This window comes from Cydia pomonella, chromosome 15 (genome assembly GCF_033807575.1).
Source record: "Cydia pomonella isolate Wapato2018A chromosome 15, ilCydPomo1, whole genome shotgun sequence".
NCBI classification, from domain to species: domain Eukaryota; kingdom Metazoa; phylum Arthropoda; class Insecta; order Lepidoptera; family Tortricidae; genus Cydia; species Cydia pomonella.
Genome location: NC_084717.1, coordinates 10,703,266 through 10,720,866, shown reverse-complemented (window position 1 = coordinate 10,720,866; position 17,601 = coordinate 10,703,266). Strand labels below are relative to the sequence as shown.

The window sequence follows — 17,601 nt, the reverse complement described above, 5'->3', positions numbered from 1 at the left end:
TGTAGCACGGTTGCATTTTTATCGCCTGTCACCATGCCTGTCACGTTCTAACCAGCAGTGGCAGCATGGTTCCATTTTTATCACTTGTCACTATGCCCGTCACTTTCGCACTTACATACTTGTCAGAACGTGACCGACATGGTGAAAAATGATAAAGAGCCGACCATCTTAGCCCTACAGTACGTAAGTGTGAAAGTGACAGGCATAGTAATAAGCGATAAAAATGCAACCATGCTGCCACTGCTGGATGCGTGTAGAAATAACGTTAAGATTAAAATTTGAATTGTATTGTTTACTATAGTAATAAAACTATAAACTTATCTACCAGTAGGGCTAAGATGGTCGGCTATTTATTATTTGTCACCATGCCTGTCGCGTTCTCACAAGTATGTAAGCGCGAAAGTAACGGGCATAGTGACAGGTAATAAAAAAGCGGCCAAGTGCGAGTCGGACTCGCCCATGAAGGGTTCCGTACCATTTATGACGTATTAAAAAAACTACTTACTAGATCTGGTTCAAACCAATTTTCGTTGGAAGTTTGCATGGTAATGTATATCATATATTTTTTTTAGATTTTTCATTCGGTTATTTTAGAAGTTACAGGGGGGGGGACACACTTTTTTTTACTTTGGAAGTGTCTCTCGCGCAAACTATTCAGTTTAGAAAAAAATGATATTAGAAACCTAAATATCATTTTTGAAGACCTATCCTTAGATACCCCACACGTATAGGTTTGATGAAATATTTTTTTTTTGTTTAATTTTTATGACGTATTAAAAAAAAACTACTTACTAGATCTCGTTCGAACCAATTTTCGGTGGAAGTTTGCATGGCAATGTATATCATATATTTTTTTTAGATTTTTCATTCTGTTATTTTAGAAGTTACGGTGGGGGGGACACACTTTTTACCACTTTGGAAGTGTCTCTCGCGCAAACTATTCAGTTTAGAAAAAAATGATATTAGAAACCTCAATATCATTTTTAAAGACCTATCCATAGATACCCCACACGTATGGGTTTGATGAAAAAAGTTTTTTTGAGTTTCAGTTCTAAGTATGGGGAACCCCCAAAATTTATTGTTTTTTTTCTATTTTTGTGTAAACATCATAATGCGGTTCATAGAATACATCTACTTACCAAGTTTGAACAGTATAGCTTTTATAGTTTCGGAAAAAAGTGGCTGTGACAGAATCGGACAGACAGACGGACATGACGAATCTATAAGGGTTCCGTTTTTTGCCATTTGGCTACGGAACCCTAAAAATGGAACCATGCTGCCACTGCAGATTAGTTAGGTATGGAAATAGCTTACTTAAAAATTAAAACGTCGCAGTTTGCTCGATCTTCAAAGACATGAAAGTGTATGTATATACACGTGCAATTGTATGTAACCTTGTTTATTCATTTTTTATGTAGGTATATTATTTAGTGTACTCATAGTCATAAGGTATAATCAAACACATTATAGTATTTGTGTAGTAATTTTATTTCGCTGAAAAATTTCGGTTTTTTGATCACTACACTCACCTTGGCGCTTTTTTTTTGCCTCATGGTTGACTGGTAGAGAATGCCTATTGTATTCTTTTTTATGTGCAATAAAGTATAAAATAAATAAATAAATACTTGTCCAGTAAAAAAATGATGCATATATAGGAATGTATTTGCAAAGAAATTCCCTCGTTTTAAAAAAAATGGGAGGGATTGAATATAAATTATTACCCCTTAAATAGTCGTCATGGTTTCATGACCCAATGGATTTGTATTAATGCAACCCCACTATACGCCTTCACATTCTATCTAAAACATTACGAAAACCTTGGAAAGCTTTTTTCAACCCTTATCAACTCGTTAGTGATTGACCTTGTGACCGCTTGCATTCCACCCCTGGAGATCTTTTCGAGTGATAAGCCCGAAGTATTATTATATTTACGTGATGATTCATATTTCCACGCCTGACGATGCTACAAAAATGATAATCTAACTGACATAATGAACAAAAATGATTCCTTAATTTCAAGTTCTACACATGGGTTTGAAATACCGTACAATGATATTATATCTCCAGATAGGTTAGGTAGCATTCCAATCCTTGTCCCATCAGCCGTAAAAGTGCATGGCCACTTTATCAATGAATTCATTTATAATTTATCCAAGCAATTTTGCAGCTCTCTGTACAAATTGTACAAGTTGCCTTTAGTAGCGCCTGTGCTTTCGTATGACAAAGATGAATGGTACCTATGCGAAAATTGATAAAAACAGATTTATTCGTAGGCAATGAAATAAATATAGAAGTATTTTTTGCGCTCTTTATGTATGAATATAACCTATCTATATCATTGCTACCGTAGGAATCCGTGGCTGTCGCCGCCACCATATTTGGATTGCATATGTTTTGCATCAGTATTTTAAGTTTGCATCAGTATTCCGTTCCGTTCTGTTTTTTTGTACATACGCTAGTAGTTAGTGGCAACTTCATTGTTTGTGTATTCATTGTTTGTGTATTGTTTGTTCTATTTGTAAGAATTGTTGTACCGTTTGTGCCCAAATAAACATTAAACATTAAACCTAAGTCTAGCCAACCATGTTGCTGCGCTATATATGAAAGACTTAAGCTCCTTTGTGATGTTATGGTTGCGATAGAACGGCCGATATAGTGATAATCGTAATAAAGAGCACATCTTATGCTTACTATAATCGCAATAATAGACGATAGTACCTACTTGAGTTGAGTATATTACACACACTGATACAACCCAGTTATAAATGTTACAAGACAAAATCAGTTACTCAATTATAGATAATAGATTTCTCCATTCGTATTTAGTCCAAATAAGTTAGTAGGCATTGATAGGAGTTAATCAAAGGGGAATTACAAAGGAAGCCCGCACTGAAGTTATTAGCGGCGTGCACATCACGAGCCCCTCAGCTGATTGGAACACTACGCTCAATGCGGTCTGACAGAATATCGTATATTTAGCATGCCGTTTTGACATATATGACATCTGGTATTAATTTAGGCCATTTTTAGGGTTCCGTAGCCAAATGGCATAAAACGGAACCCTTATAGTTTCGCCATGTCCGTCTGTCTGTCTGTCTGTCTGTCTGTCTGTCTGTCTGTCTGTCTGTCTGTCTGTCTGTCCGAGGCTTTGCTCCGTGGTCGTTAGTGCTAGAAAGCTGAAATTTGGCATGGATATATAAATCAATAAAGCCGACAAAGTCGTACAATAAAATCTAAAAATTTTATTTTTTTTAGGGTACCTCCCCTACACGTAAAGTGGGGGTGTTTTTTTTTTTCGCTTCAACCCCAGAGGGTGGGGTATCGTTGGAAAGGTCTTTCAAAACTAATAGGGGTTTTCAAGAAACATTTTTTGATAAAGTGAATATATTGGGAGATAATCGCTCCGAAAGAAAAAAAAATGTGTCCCCCCCCTCTAACTTTTGAACCATAGGTCCAAAAAATATAAAAAAAATCGTGGAAGTAGAGCTTAAGAAAGACATTAAATGAAAACTATAGCGGACATGCTCAGTTTAGCTGTTTTTGAATTATCGCAAAAAGTTTTCCCTTCATAGTAAAAAGACTTACTTTAATTAGGTACTGATTATGCAAATTTGCCTATTTGTTTAACTCGGGTGAAAGGTACCGTTTCATCCCTTGGTTAACAATTTACTATACTTTAAGCTCCAGTTTAGCTTATTGTGACGGAAGAGTAACTACGGAACCCTACACTGAGCGTGGCCCGACATGCTCTTGGCCGGTTATTATTACTTTATAGTTATATAGCTAAAAAGGAGCCACATAAAAAATCGCAAATAACCGATTTGCAAAACCAAAGTGACTCCATAAGTGTTCCGTGAACAAAATTTTGTACGGAACACTAAAAACTAACCTTTACGAGGTTTACAGTGTTCACTACTACAAGAAGTAACCTATTTAAAAAACAAAAAAATATAAAGAAATACAAGTAATAAAAGCGCTGAGTAACCGGTATACAACAAGGGTGTTACTAATTAGATTTTTTATTTATCTATTTATATGATTACTACTAACTGTATTGATTTTAATTTTGATATATTTGATGTATTATTATTAAAAAAATGAGTCCCTACGAGTTTCTAGCGCCGTGGTCTTTTCGGTTGTGTTATAGATTAGATCCGGTGGTAGTTTTTGATATTCATAAGTGCACTGTACTATATCGAATTAAAGATTTTTCAGTGTTTTTTTAATGTATTTAACTAACATCAAACACATAGATATTTATTGCATTACATTGGCGCAGTATTCAGGCATCAAAGGGACAAACATTCACAAAAACACGTCTGGAATAGTTTTTTCGGTAACCCAGCGCTGTGTATTGAAACGATGCAGTGATCAAACAAAAATTCATGCCGACGGGTATGAATATGGTATTGCTACCAATGACATCCATTGTTCGAGCGGCACGAAAGCCATTTCGGTATTGGTCCACGAAATGGCTTACCTACGTATTGTTGGGGTGAGTGAATGATGGAAACCAATCCAATATCATTGTTTTATTAGTGTTTGAATGAAACAATTTTTGCTCACAATTTGTTGGTCTAACTGAAAATAAAGCTCTAAGTGTCATCAAATTTCTAATATTAATTTGAGCAAGCTAGAATAGTAATTACTTACATGTATGAACAGTACGTAGTTTACGGATATGATTTTATTTGACCGAAAATTCAGTTATATTTTAAGTACAAATGAGACAGGACAGTATACTTTTAGAAGTATAATTATTTCGATCCCTATTTGTAGCAAGGAGATAACATTAGCTTCCCTAATAACGTTTTTTAATACAATGTGGTAAAGCATCACAATCAACATGGAATAAGATTTGGAAAATTGCCCCACTCGTTAGCACTCGCTTCACATGCTGATAAAAAAAATACAATTTGCATAATATTAATTTAGTTTCAATTAGGTTCTACATGGACAGGCATATTTGTTTACCGCTTTGTTTACCTTTTAAAATGCTAACACGCCTTTTGCCGCTGTAAAAGTATCATGTAATGGAAATCCATTTTATCCATTAAAATAATGTTTACTCGTGTCTGGTAAATTACTTTCTGTTTACAAGAGCTACGCCTGGTAAATATTGGATCACTAGTTAGCTTCTAAATGGGTAGATTTAAAAATGTAGTAAAACACAAACTTAAAATTATATATCTATTAAATTGCATATGCTACTTCGAAGTGAACTGATCGTAAAAAATCCATAAAGCCTTTTTACCTGCAGGCTGTGTTCGCAACACGTAATAAAACATAAAATACACATACGGACACATCAATTGGAAATATATATATGTATATAACAGGAAGTTTACGTCATCCAGTATAAAATGGTTGAGATTGATTTATCCCACAAATACAAAATGAAATAAAATAAGAAAGTTTGTATGTTTAGATGTTAGTTATTGTTGTCACAATATTACGATTAAGTTATTTTTAGGTTAGTCTGCTCCACTACTTTTGATACTAACTGTACTATAGAGAGCTTCAAATAAAGACAACCCGATTTATTTTAAAACATATTTAAAACCAGGCGAATTAATTTGTTACCTTTATTTCCGACGTTTCGACGCAGGTTTCACTGGTCGTAGTCTGGTGGTGGATAAATCAGAATTTAAAATGTTTTAAAATGTCAAAACGCGAAAGTTTTAAATGTTAAACTCCATTTATTATTTTATTAAATTAAGAACGTTAAAATGTTCTAATCGATTAGCTGAAACTCTTCATCTGCCTTATCTTCCGATCTCAATGAAAAAATCCCTCCCGGCGTCAGCGAATAATAAGATAAGGGCTCTTATTAAAGCCCATTTTGTATTTGCTACAAATTAAGGAATCTTAATAAACTTTGGTTGGTGGAATTTGGCGAATTGTCTAATAAGAGTCCGATGAATATTTCAGATTAGAATACACAGTGTGTAAATTCAATATGGGCGAATATTTAAACGGTGGTTTCCATGTCCTATCCGACAATGGTGTGTAATGTTTGGTATAATTTTTTTCTATACTTTCATTCGAATTAATAACATTTGGTATATTTTTAAAGGGTATAATCATTAATTACATATAATTCACATTTATTATAACAACAAAATATATACACTTATTTCGTATATTCATAATCATGAACGTTTACGTATAACGTTTATTTCGTATATACTACATTTGATATAAGACTTATTTATTATAACAATCATATGATATAATTAACTTTACAATTGTCTCCGATGAGCACGTACCTATATGGCTCGCAAAACCAAACTTTATCTTAAATATCCGGTAGCACTGTGCACAATAAGGTTGCCCTTGGTTGTTATATGTTTATGCGTAGGATGGTTTGGGTCTGGACGTCCGTTGACCAAAAGCGCATGGAACCTAAGAAGTATACTGAGATACATTTTGCTTAGAAATACAATGAAAATATCAACCAATCAAAAGAATTAGGCCCGCAATGTAAAGCAAGCAATTGTTAACGTTTTTGACAGTTACTATAAAAAGCTCACATCTCGTAATAAATAAATAATAAATATTATAGGACATTATTACACAAATTGACTAAGCCCCACAGTAAGCTCAATAAGGCTTGTGTTGAGGGTACTTAGACAACGATATATATAATATATACATATTTATAAATACTTAAATACATAAAAAACACCCATGACTCAGGAACAAATATCCATGCTTATCACACGAATAAATGCCCTTACCAGGATTTGAACCCGGGATCATCGGCTTCGTAGGCAGGGTCACTATCCCTACCCACTAGGCCAGACCGGTCGTCAAACACACGGATGTCACGTCATGTTAAGTCTCGTAATGTTTGCCGTACATTGCTGTTTGGTAAATTTTCAAAAACTAGTTACGGGGTCATTATTGTATTTAGTGTAACTTAAAAAAAAAGTAACAATGAAAAGCGTGGAGGTTAAGAACTAGGGTGTAATGGTTGTTCCAGGTATAAGATATAACAATGGTGTTAGAGAAAGAAAGCTTTAGCCCTAGGGGGCTACACAAACATAATCTACGCTTTTTTAATCTTCCCTCTCGGGGCTTTGGAAGGGAAATTACATACGAGTACAAACGAATTCCTATGGGCAGAGCCACGGTCTATAATTGTATACACGTTAAAACTGTTTTGACATATAAATTACATAACTAATTAGATTACGATGCTATGAATCGTTACTTGTATTATTGTCATACATAATGTGCGTTCTACCACGCAACAACAACTAAAACTATAGAATAGAATAGAATAACTTTATTTGCATAGAATAAGTACATATTTTGGTGTCCACAGATGTAATTTTGACAATTTGTTGCTTATTCTGCTATATGTATATAATAATACTAGCATGCAAAAACTTTACACAATTTAATTTTTAATTACTATTGAATAACAATTTTAATCATCAATTTTATTTCACTCCTGGATGTTTTGGGAGAGAAAATCTTTGAGGCAATAATAATTTTTATCCAATAAGTAACAAACAAGACTTCTTTTAAATTTATTAATAGGTAGCTCCCTCATGCGTTGCGGTAGCTTGTTATACACTTTAATGCACATTGCAAAACACTGTCTGTTATATAATGAAGTCTTAGGAATACTTTCATGTACGAGACGACCTTCATTTCTCGTGCCTCTCGGAAACACAGTTTTGGCCGTCGTGAAAAGTTCCATATGGTTCTTGACGAAAATGCACGACTCCAATATATACAAAGACGGAAGCGTCAGGATCTTTAAATTTTTGAACATTTCTCTACATGACTTATAAGGGCGTGAATCACAGATTGCTCGGATACATTTTTTCTGTGCAATAAATGCTCTATCCAGACTTGAACTGGCCCCCCAAAGGATAAGGCCGTACCTCAAATTTGAACTAATATAGCCGTGATAAGCGGCTAAAGAGGCTTGCAATGAATAATTAATGTGCTTAATTTCCATGCATTTAATTTATTTTGATATAAATATGAGCATTTCAATAGGAACGTAGTAACTTAAGTATATACTATCCCTAGAATTTGTGTCCGAGGCAATCAATAAAAATGTCAGATGACTTTTTCCCACCAATGCCAGGAATCTATGTAAGCTGGAAAATAAACATGTTGTTAATACTTCCCCACCACACATAACAGCCGTTTGTTACATTCGAAACGTCAGCCAATTTGTTTACTATATTCTCGCACAATATAATAGAATTTCGAACTGATTATCCAATAGCGTAGTCTTTTATACGTCAGTTAAAAGCAGAATACGTGGGGAAAAAACAAATAATCAATTATGCCCTCTAAAATAAAGAATTACAACCTACTATATTAGATTATGATGAATAATCTTTCTATGACTTGAAAATATACCTACAGTTTTGCCTTTTATTTTTCAATATAAAACTATTATGAATGAATGAATATTGGGACCGTGCGAAGTGCATGGTGGGGTTAAGTAAAGCGATCCCAGCGCATTAGGTGGTAAAAATTAGAACGAACTGCGGATAGCGTCTTTAACATTTCGTACAAGTTATATGGCTAGAAATGAAACTTTAATTTACGATTTCTCCTGAAATATTCATTGAAATTGTATGGTGTAAGGGACCATTGTAATCTGTATGAAATGCTTAAAATAACTAACGTATTTAATTTGATAATTATTAATAGGTACTGATCCGTGTAAATAGCTTTGAAAATGACACGTACTACGTGATATTTTTTTAGATATTAAGAATCGGTACTTTTTTGTAGACCTATGAATGAGAAACAACCCCACCATACATTGTGTTGTTATAGCTCAAACGGATTAGGCAGCGTTTTCGATTAAAGCTCCTTGCCAGCTTGATTTTTTCCAACAACATCGTTATATTTCAACCAATTTACACAAAACCTTATTAAGTTATAATATACCTAAGCTTTCCTCAAGAATCACTCTATTGATAGATCAAAGTCGTATGAAAATCCGTTCAGTAGTTTTTAATTTTGGAGTAGTTTTATAAGATGTAGTGAATGTTTTCCCCTAGACTTGCGGACGCTAGGTTGCGTGAGCATGACAGTTGTGCACATATCGAATACATTTACTTATTTAAAGTCACAGAATGAACATAAAACTCCATGGTAAGGTATATTTACAATAAATGTTCTACGTGTTTAGATGCCATCTTACCTTTTGATACAATTTACCAATGCATTGAAATTCAATATTTTTTGGGCATACATTTGGAATTAAATAATACCCAAAATTTCATGCGATTTCGACCGATGACGGTAGGGTCGCGTATCGGGTATATCTGAATGCGCCTTCGTATTGTAAATGTAGGTATACTAAGGCGTGTGGTCTCGTTTGTAAGCGGGAGCGATACCGCCCATTCCTGATGATAAAATATAAGAGCTGAATTAGATTTCTCCAATGTTCAGATCCAAGTATGTTGCCCAACCAACTTATGTGACGCTGTTCTCTCACTAAAACTTGTCTTGGTACCTATGAACAAGATATCTCCATAGGAAGAGAGAATACGATTGTACGAGTATTTAATGTATGTATATTGCCGCACACATACTCTTACCATCGAAGTCTTATCGATATTTCCAAGATCAGTCCGTCTATTCATAGTTACTATATTCATAACTAGTACTTATATTGAAGTAAGTAATATTGCATTATTATAGTTATTAAGTTTTTATTTGTCAGATATTTTTTGTATTTTCTTTAAGTGATTATTGCACTTAAAATATCAATAGAAGTGCTTGTATGTATTATTTCTTTCTGTGCTAATGTAAACAGTTGTTGGTAAAGCTAATAAATAAATACTACCCGTAATGGTCAAATACCCCGCTCCCACACGCCTGAAGTGAGTGAAGTGAAGATGAAGTTAAGCAGCATCTGAAAGCCAATCCGAACGTATATTTTGATATCTATATGCGAGCGATACGCTCGGGCGAATGATAGCAAAATGACATTACTTAGAGGTCGTTTCTGGTTGAAGAAACAAATCCAGATTAAATTCATAACTTGTTTTTGCAATCAGAATACGCCTCCAGCTTGAGGTCGCTGACTCTTATCAACTAGACGGTCCTCAGAAGCGGGCGAACTCTCGAAACTAAGTTTAGACATGCAATAGTATCCCCGAGTGACGCAGCCTTACACCACACAGCATGATCAATATCATGCCAATGAAAATGTGCTACATTCTGGCACCGTTACAGTAAAGGAAAAAGCGTATCTTCTAAATCTATGCGGTGTTTCTATTGAATTTCATTATCTTCGGCGTATACTAAGTACATTCAGGGAAACTTAATGGCATAGTTAATGTTCGTATTTTTTTTTTCATAAAAAATCGTTATATGCTGCATATAGCGTTATTAACTCCACATAACAATTGAAAACTATCTATGACATGTCATTGCATTTCGAGCATCGAAAGTCCGAAATAGTACTTGCGTTTCGTAGTATAATGTATGAACACTATAAACTCGTACTAAACACTCCTTCATTCTCCCCTTAATGAATAATCTAATAAAGAAAGTGTACACGGTCGTAAGGGCCTTATCAGATATAAATAAATTATTGATTATCTTCAAAAAGGAGTTAATTGTAATACCGGTGTCTGATAAATTTACTAAATTTTAGTTTAGGAATGCACTCCAGGAAAGATGGAAAGAAGCAGGGGGAACAACTAAACATAAGAACACATTTTCGGACAAGCTGAAAGTTATACACATTCGATTAGTCATTCAAAAATAGTGTAAAAATAAAACAAAAGTAATATCTGTATACACGACCTGGGCTCGAACCCAGATCGTCGCTGTTACTAAGCGACTGTTTGCCAACTGTGCCACTGTAGACTATACGTCGTGTCGGTCAAATTAGGCTTCTTATTTGTACAAACGGATAGCCAGGGATTTTAATCGTATCAGATAATTTCACACATAAAACGACACAGCAGCGACACTTCCTTAGAGTAGCTTATACATTGAATTGTCAGTAGGTACAAGTAGAATACTGTCATTTTCTTGGTTCTTGCGAGACTGACCCACGTTACACGTGTAACTGAATTATTCGGGGTGCCTTTTAATTTTCTTTTCGGATGTTGTTTTTACGTGGGTCCTATCCCTTTAAATCCGTTCTTAGTTTACGAAGGCTTCCAGCTTACGGCAGGACGTAATACCAACAATGTAAATATACTGAACACTTTTATGCTTCAAGGTTCCGCTGGTCCCAGGGAATTGATTCTGAGACAAAGGTTTATTTTAGTAGATTGTAGATACTAAATTACAAAGTTTGGAAACTCTTTAACTCTTCCTTGACGCGCTAAGATGACAAGATTTTATCAATGTACAATGCAAAACAAATATTATTTTGGTGAGCATCTAAAATGAAAAGGAAAATGTCATACAAATTAAGCACAACCTAAGTGTTTACCTACTTTATTACCATATATCTGCTGCTGAAAACTGTGAAAGAAAACAATTATAAACGAGGTGAAATATAAAACAGTCGCTAAAACTAATGGGTAGCAATGTTCAACATGGCCGTCACCTCATATTAGAAAGCATTGGCTAAGTCGAGGTAATTGCGGGCTTTCTGTACGAGGTATAGTATGAGGTTTACGCCACTTCCCGGAGCTTAGGTACCAGGCTTTCCTATAATTCAGTGTAAAGGAATATGCAATACCCATTTAATAATGCCGCGAATAATTAATTATTACGAATATATCATGTAAAAATTAATGTGTTGAAATATTTTATTCGTATTTTGGTGGATTTTGATGGTCACTTATACGACCTACGGCTACTTTAGCCGTACCACGAGTTGACACTTAACGTTTAGGATAGCGATTGCGTAAACGCGATCGCAATCCATCTCGATCACACTGATGCGATCGAGTTCACGCAGTCGCTAAATTAAATATCAAATGCCAACTCGTGGTAACCGTGTAGCTTGTTTCTATTTTTTCGTTTATCGTATACTTTCTTTTTGAAAACCTCCACTTTCACCTAAAAGATCTACAACTTATACGGTCAAATTAAGATCACTAACCACACCGATATAAACAACCATTTAACTATCCATTGTCATTCACAGAAACGCGCACGTCGTTTCAAGAACCACATCCTGTGCGACCTGCACTTCGCGGACGTCGCGCTCATGGAGTGCAGCGACTTCATGCAGCAACTGCGCAGCTTCAAGCCTCAGTCCCTCGGCTGCGCCGTTGCGCGCCGCAAGTCCTCGACCACGCTCATCTTCCCGCTGCCACCGCAAGCGTGCTCAGGTGAAAAAAATCTTTAATTTAAATTTAAGGCAACTATCCATACCCCACAGGCCCATAGAAAAATACTTTAAAACTAACATACCTTTTATTATAAAATACACATTGAAACTAAAAAAACACCTTATTTTAGCTGCGATTCATTTTGCCACCCTGCAGTGTCACTGTGTCAGCGAGCCCGACGTAGAACTGCCGGAACTTGACAGTGACACGCTTCAGCTAAAAACCCTCCTTTTTGCAAAGTCGCTAACGTTCAGTCGAACGCTTACCACGAATAAGAATTAAAATTGAATGAAGTGAGGTTGGTCCTGTTCCTTAGGTTTTCAGATGCAGAACTCGGTTCCTTAGATGCGCCGTCATCAAGTCTTCTAGTATGCTTCTCGCTACTATTCAAGGCTTGCTCTAATCAGGTAGTCGTGTTAGTTATACGTAGGTCACTAGATAAGTTTTTCAATAGACAAATATGAAACCATGGGGTGGCGGAAAACATTTAGTTTATTGTTAAATTTACTTATTAAAAATAGTTTTAAACTTTGTAAACGTTGGCGTGGGCTAAGGGCGATTTACGCATATTTTATACAACTTTTTCATTTCATACAAAATTAAGATTTTTTTAATAAGTAAATTTAAAAAGAAAGAAAATGTTTTCCAGCCAATCATTGTCTATGGAAATATAGTTTTAAAAAGTATATGTGTTCTCCGTGTGGTGTCCGGCTTAAGAATAGCACCAACCCTAAAAGAACGAGGGTGTCGTAAGAGGAGACTAAGTTCACGAAGGAAGCCGTCATCTAACCCTTCGTCACAGGGGAGATAAGCCTCTAAGCATTGGGTTGCAACTTATCTATGAGAAGGAAAACTCCAAAATCAAACCCGGGACGGAGTCCCCGTTAGGCTTGAGTAGGGTCCAACCTGAAATCTGCGGCAGAATCCTGCAGCCAACCTGGCTCCACACGTATTGGCTTGCCTTTCCTGTGGGTCCGGCCAGTGAGGTCGAGAGGGTGGCGCAGATGCTGGGCATCCCTGCGTTTTCCTTAACTCCGTCCCAGGCGGTGTAATGTCTCTAGACATTGCACCATAGATCGTTTGAAATAGACGCTAAGGTCAGTATGTGATAGGTCACCTGTTTGTTTCATATTTGTCTATTGCAAAACTTATCTAGTGACCTATGTACTAACTATATTTTCGGATGGTTTACATACATCATCTATCGTATGTTCAGTGTACAGGCATAACACTCAAGTAAAAGTAAATTTTCATTTAGTTCAAAGTCCTTTAATGCGCCATCGTCAAGTTTATATCCTGATTAGCTCTATATATATCGTTGGTATTGCTGGGCTTAGTAACAATAACAAAAACAATACGATGGTTTAATCCTTAAGCTACGAGTATTCAGCTACAGTAAGTATCTATTCGTAATCTCTAAAATAAAAATATTGCTTCACACTATAATGTTTATCTAATTAAACCAAAACCTTCATTTGTGGCGAAACTTATCCAATGAGCTGACGTCCGGTACGACATAACACAAATAGCGAACTTGAAATTAGTTAAGTTGCTAACTGTACTTCCGAATCATGTAATAAAGCTGTAGAGTTCGCGAACGTTCTGCTCAAAAAAAGACACGATAATTGGTTAAGAAACGCGACCTGTAGAGAAGAACAAGAAAACATTTTTGCCCACAAGCTGATACGGAGACGCTTCTATAGCGGTTCACGATTGCTCGGTTAATTACATACCTACTAGCTATTTTTAGGAAACACCCCAACATTCTCTTAACAAAATCAACTGTTGTAGCTGACTTTAACCAAGTCAAGCAATTAAGCATTTAATCCGCAGTTGAAATGTTAATTTGATCGACTTGTCAGAGAATCGCGGTGTAGTTAGTGCGCCCCTAGGACTGGCGTGAGCTCAAGGCGGGTCCTTGCTCCAATTTTCTGGATAATTGACAAGATTAAACAGGCTAACCATTTGCTACACTCCTTTTAACTGTTCCTAAACTCTCGGAACAGAATAATTACGTGACATTAAAATGAATATTTTGGTCCGAGTTGAACAAAATTATTGCACAGTTAACGATATTATTTCGGGAAATTTTCGCTTGAATATTTATGTTCGTTTATTCAATAGCTGGCTTAATCTTTAGCATTCAAAGCCCCACCAGAGGAGAATGGAACGATAATGCCCGTTTAAGCTTGGCTTCTAGAGAGATTTTAAATTCATAGGTATCTTATGTATCGGTACCTAACATCAATTGAACCTAAATACGATGTTAATAATTACAGAATAATAACATATCTATCTAATTCTAGATTTACCAATAAACCATATGGACTCACAAAATGACGTAATTATGTTCTCAATTTAGATACTAGTAGGACGGGGCAGTTTGCCAATACTCGTACCAACTTAGATAGCGACATAGATGGAGACATGGCAAGAGAAACCTTAACAACTGGCAGAAACAATATTCAATAAAAGTATACGAGTATAGCAGTGAATTAAGTAATTGTTCGCAGCATCAAGGACCGCTAAGATTACTTCGTGGCCACAAGCTACGTAGAGCGTATTTACAGAGTAACATAAAGTATTATGTTACTGTCTAAAGATGTATTTAAAGAGTAAATTGTCTAAATGCCGACGTATACAAACAGTACGTTAGATTGATGGTTGTGGGGCATAGACATGAAAATACTAACCCCCGTATTCATAAAACTTTACAAGCCTCAATAAGTTACAAGTCTCGTTCATATCAGGTATATAAAACACGCATTATCTGGCCTTCCCTGATTGCATCCGGTGTCTCACGAATTTCCTGAGGGCCTTCGCTCAGGTTCGTCCCTCGTCGCCCACTACAGGGGGCTCTAGCTAGACATCCATCGCGTATAGCACTGTCATAAACACACGTAACCTGGCCGTCCCTGACTTTCTTACAAATACATAAGTCAAATGAAGCATTAAGACAAACTATAAGTAGCTAATTGAGCGTTTATTAATAACGCCATAAGACGCCAAAAAATGCAAAATATTTTAGCCGCCAATTTGGTGTCTGGATCAAACATTAGCGTTTACAATTTCAGCGTCATCTATGTACTTTCGCTGTCATTCACAATATTTACACTACCTTCAAGCGCATACTGACATTAAAATGATGTCATTCAATTGTCGTGTGTTTTGTTCGTACTTGTCCATATGTACATGTATTGACGCGAACGAGACGCATGACTAAATGACATCATTCAGATGTCATTCTGATGTCAGTGTACATCCGAATTGGCCTGTAAGTCCTTTGTTTATGCTGTAGCGTAATTCGCTCGAAGCTTAACCACCGCTATTGACAAGTTAGCTGCTCAACCAGATTGGCAGCTTCGTGTGTAGGGTTACCACGGAATTAGCTTGAGGCAAATTGAAAAGAATAGGTCCTTTGTTTTGTTACTCGATGTACGAGTATTTACAAAGAGATATAATATTATAATGGGGTTTGTTGACGACGTATAATAATGATTTGTGTTTTCGAATGTATTAGTTCAGTAATTAGATTTACAAGTTTACACGCTTTAAAATTGATAAAATTTATCAAATATTGATATTTAATACCAATGTTATAGTTTCCAGTGCTAAATCAAAGGACTTTTATGTATCTAGTTATTGCATATTTTTACAAGTTTTTTATATCTTGTTTTTATGTACGTATCTATGTACGTATCTATGCACGTATGTATGTTCAGGTCAAATCTTGCAAGCTGAATTAGATCCACGTCCTATTATTCGATTGACCTGAAACTTCACATAGGTTAATAAGTATGTTGGGTGAAATGCAATATATTTAGTACCTTTGAGCTGATCTGATGGCGGACACAGGAGGTGGCCAAAGGAACTAATGAATCAACGTAGCCTTATTGTAATTGGGTTTGTTAGAATTGTCTCGATAAGTATTAGTTGCCTGTTGAACGCTTGCATCGGTAATCGACGACGAATTATAATAAAAATATAGTCCATCATTGAGATTTTGTTTCAAGTTTATATTTGTGATTTGTATGCTACTTTGTGTTTTACTGGGTTTGATTGTTTACTTTAACACAAATAAAGTAAGGCTGCGTTTCCATAATCTGTGCGAGGTAGCTGAACGGTGCGAGGATTGTGTAGCGAGGCGGTGTAGCGGTGTCTTTTCAAATAAGCGAGTGGGGTGCGGTGAAGCGGGAGCGGAGCTTTTTAAGGTGACGTCCTCGCAACACATTCCTCGTTCACATCCTTCATTTGTTTTGTATGTACAAAAACCTCACACTACTGAGCTGTGTCCAAAAGAGCTGCGCTGAGCGAGGATAGGTACTTAAATGAAGTGTTTATATTGGTTAATGACAAACATATCCCTCGTTACGTATCTTCGCACTGCTTTGGTGAAAACCTAGCCTAGCCTAGCTGCGTACCTAATAATGCTTGTAACATATGTTTAGGTTCGGTTTTCAAAATTTTACATTCCGTTTTTAAATAAAAGCATTCATAAAAGTAATAGATTGTTAATCTAATGAAAAAAAGAACCATTTAGGTATCAAGCACAAACTAAAGAATTATTTTAGCTATCCAAAAATTACCGTTACCCCTGTAATGAGATACTCAAATATTTAAAACGGGTCAGACACGCAATTTTAAGCGAATTTGATCGCAGGTGACAGCTCCCAATGACAAACATCGTGATTAATTGAAGCAAATTGTCGAGTGAAATTAGGCCAAAATTTGAAATTTGTTTTTATGTATAATAATGCGTATTTTCTTTATCGTAGCGTGAAATTCAGAAACCTTAGACTACATGATATTTATATTGTGGTCCAGGTAGTTTAACAGCCTCCTAGTCTACTCAGTAGTGACCCTGACTACGAAGCAAGAGGCCCCGGGCTCAAATCCTGGTAAGGGCATTTTTTTGATTGTTCATCTCAGGTGTTTGTTCCCGAGTTATGGATGTTTTCTATGTATGTACTTAAAGTATTTATTATGTGTATATCTTCGTCTAGTATCCACAACACAAGCTTTCTTGAGCTTACTGTGAGACAAGGCTGATTTGTTTAAGACTCTCCCATAATATTTATTTGTTAATTTAAAAAAAAGGTAGTATGAGCCTAACTCAGCTTAATATCCCGTTACCGCCTGAAACGCTTGTCAATGTATCCCACGGCGAAATGGAGGACTCTTGTTTACGACAATATCCTTCAGCTGAGAGAGGACAGCCCTATCAAATTACATTCGATATTGATAACCGCTTGAGTATACATATGATAGATATGTATAAGGGCTCATTTAGACGGCGAGCAAACTCTCAAGC

The 17,601-nt window shown here is 35.9% G+C and overlaps 1 protein-coding gene across 1 annotated transcript in view; it reads left to right on the top strand.

Moving 5' to 3' along the window:
* LOC133525772 (uncharacterized) overlaps nt 1-17,601 on the top strand; it is a 333,725-nt gene that overhangs the window by 252,436 nt on the left and 63,688 nt on the right. Inside the window, exon 7 of the mRNA XM_061862154.1 lies at nt 12,104-12,290. Within this exon, the coding sequence (XP_061718138.1) occupies nt 12,104-12,290 (187 nt within the window). The remainder of the gene's footprint in view (nt 1-12,103; nt 12,291-17,601) is intronic.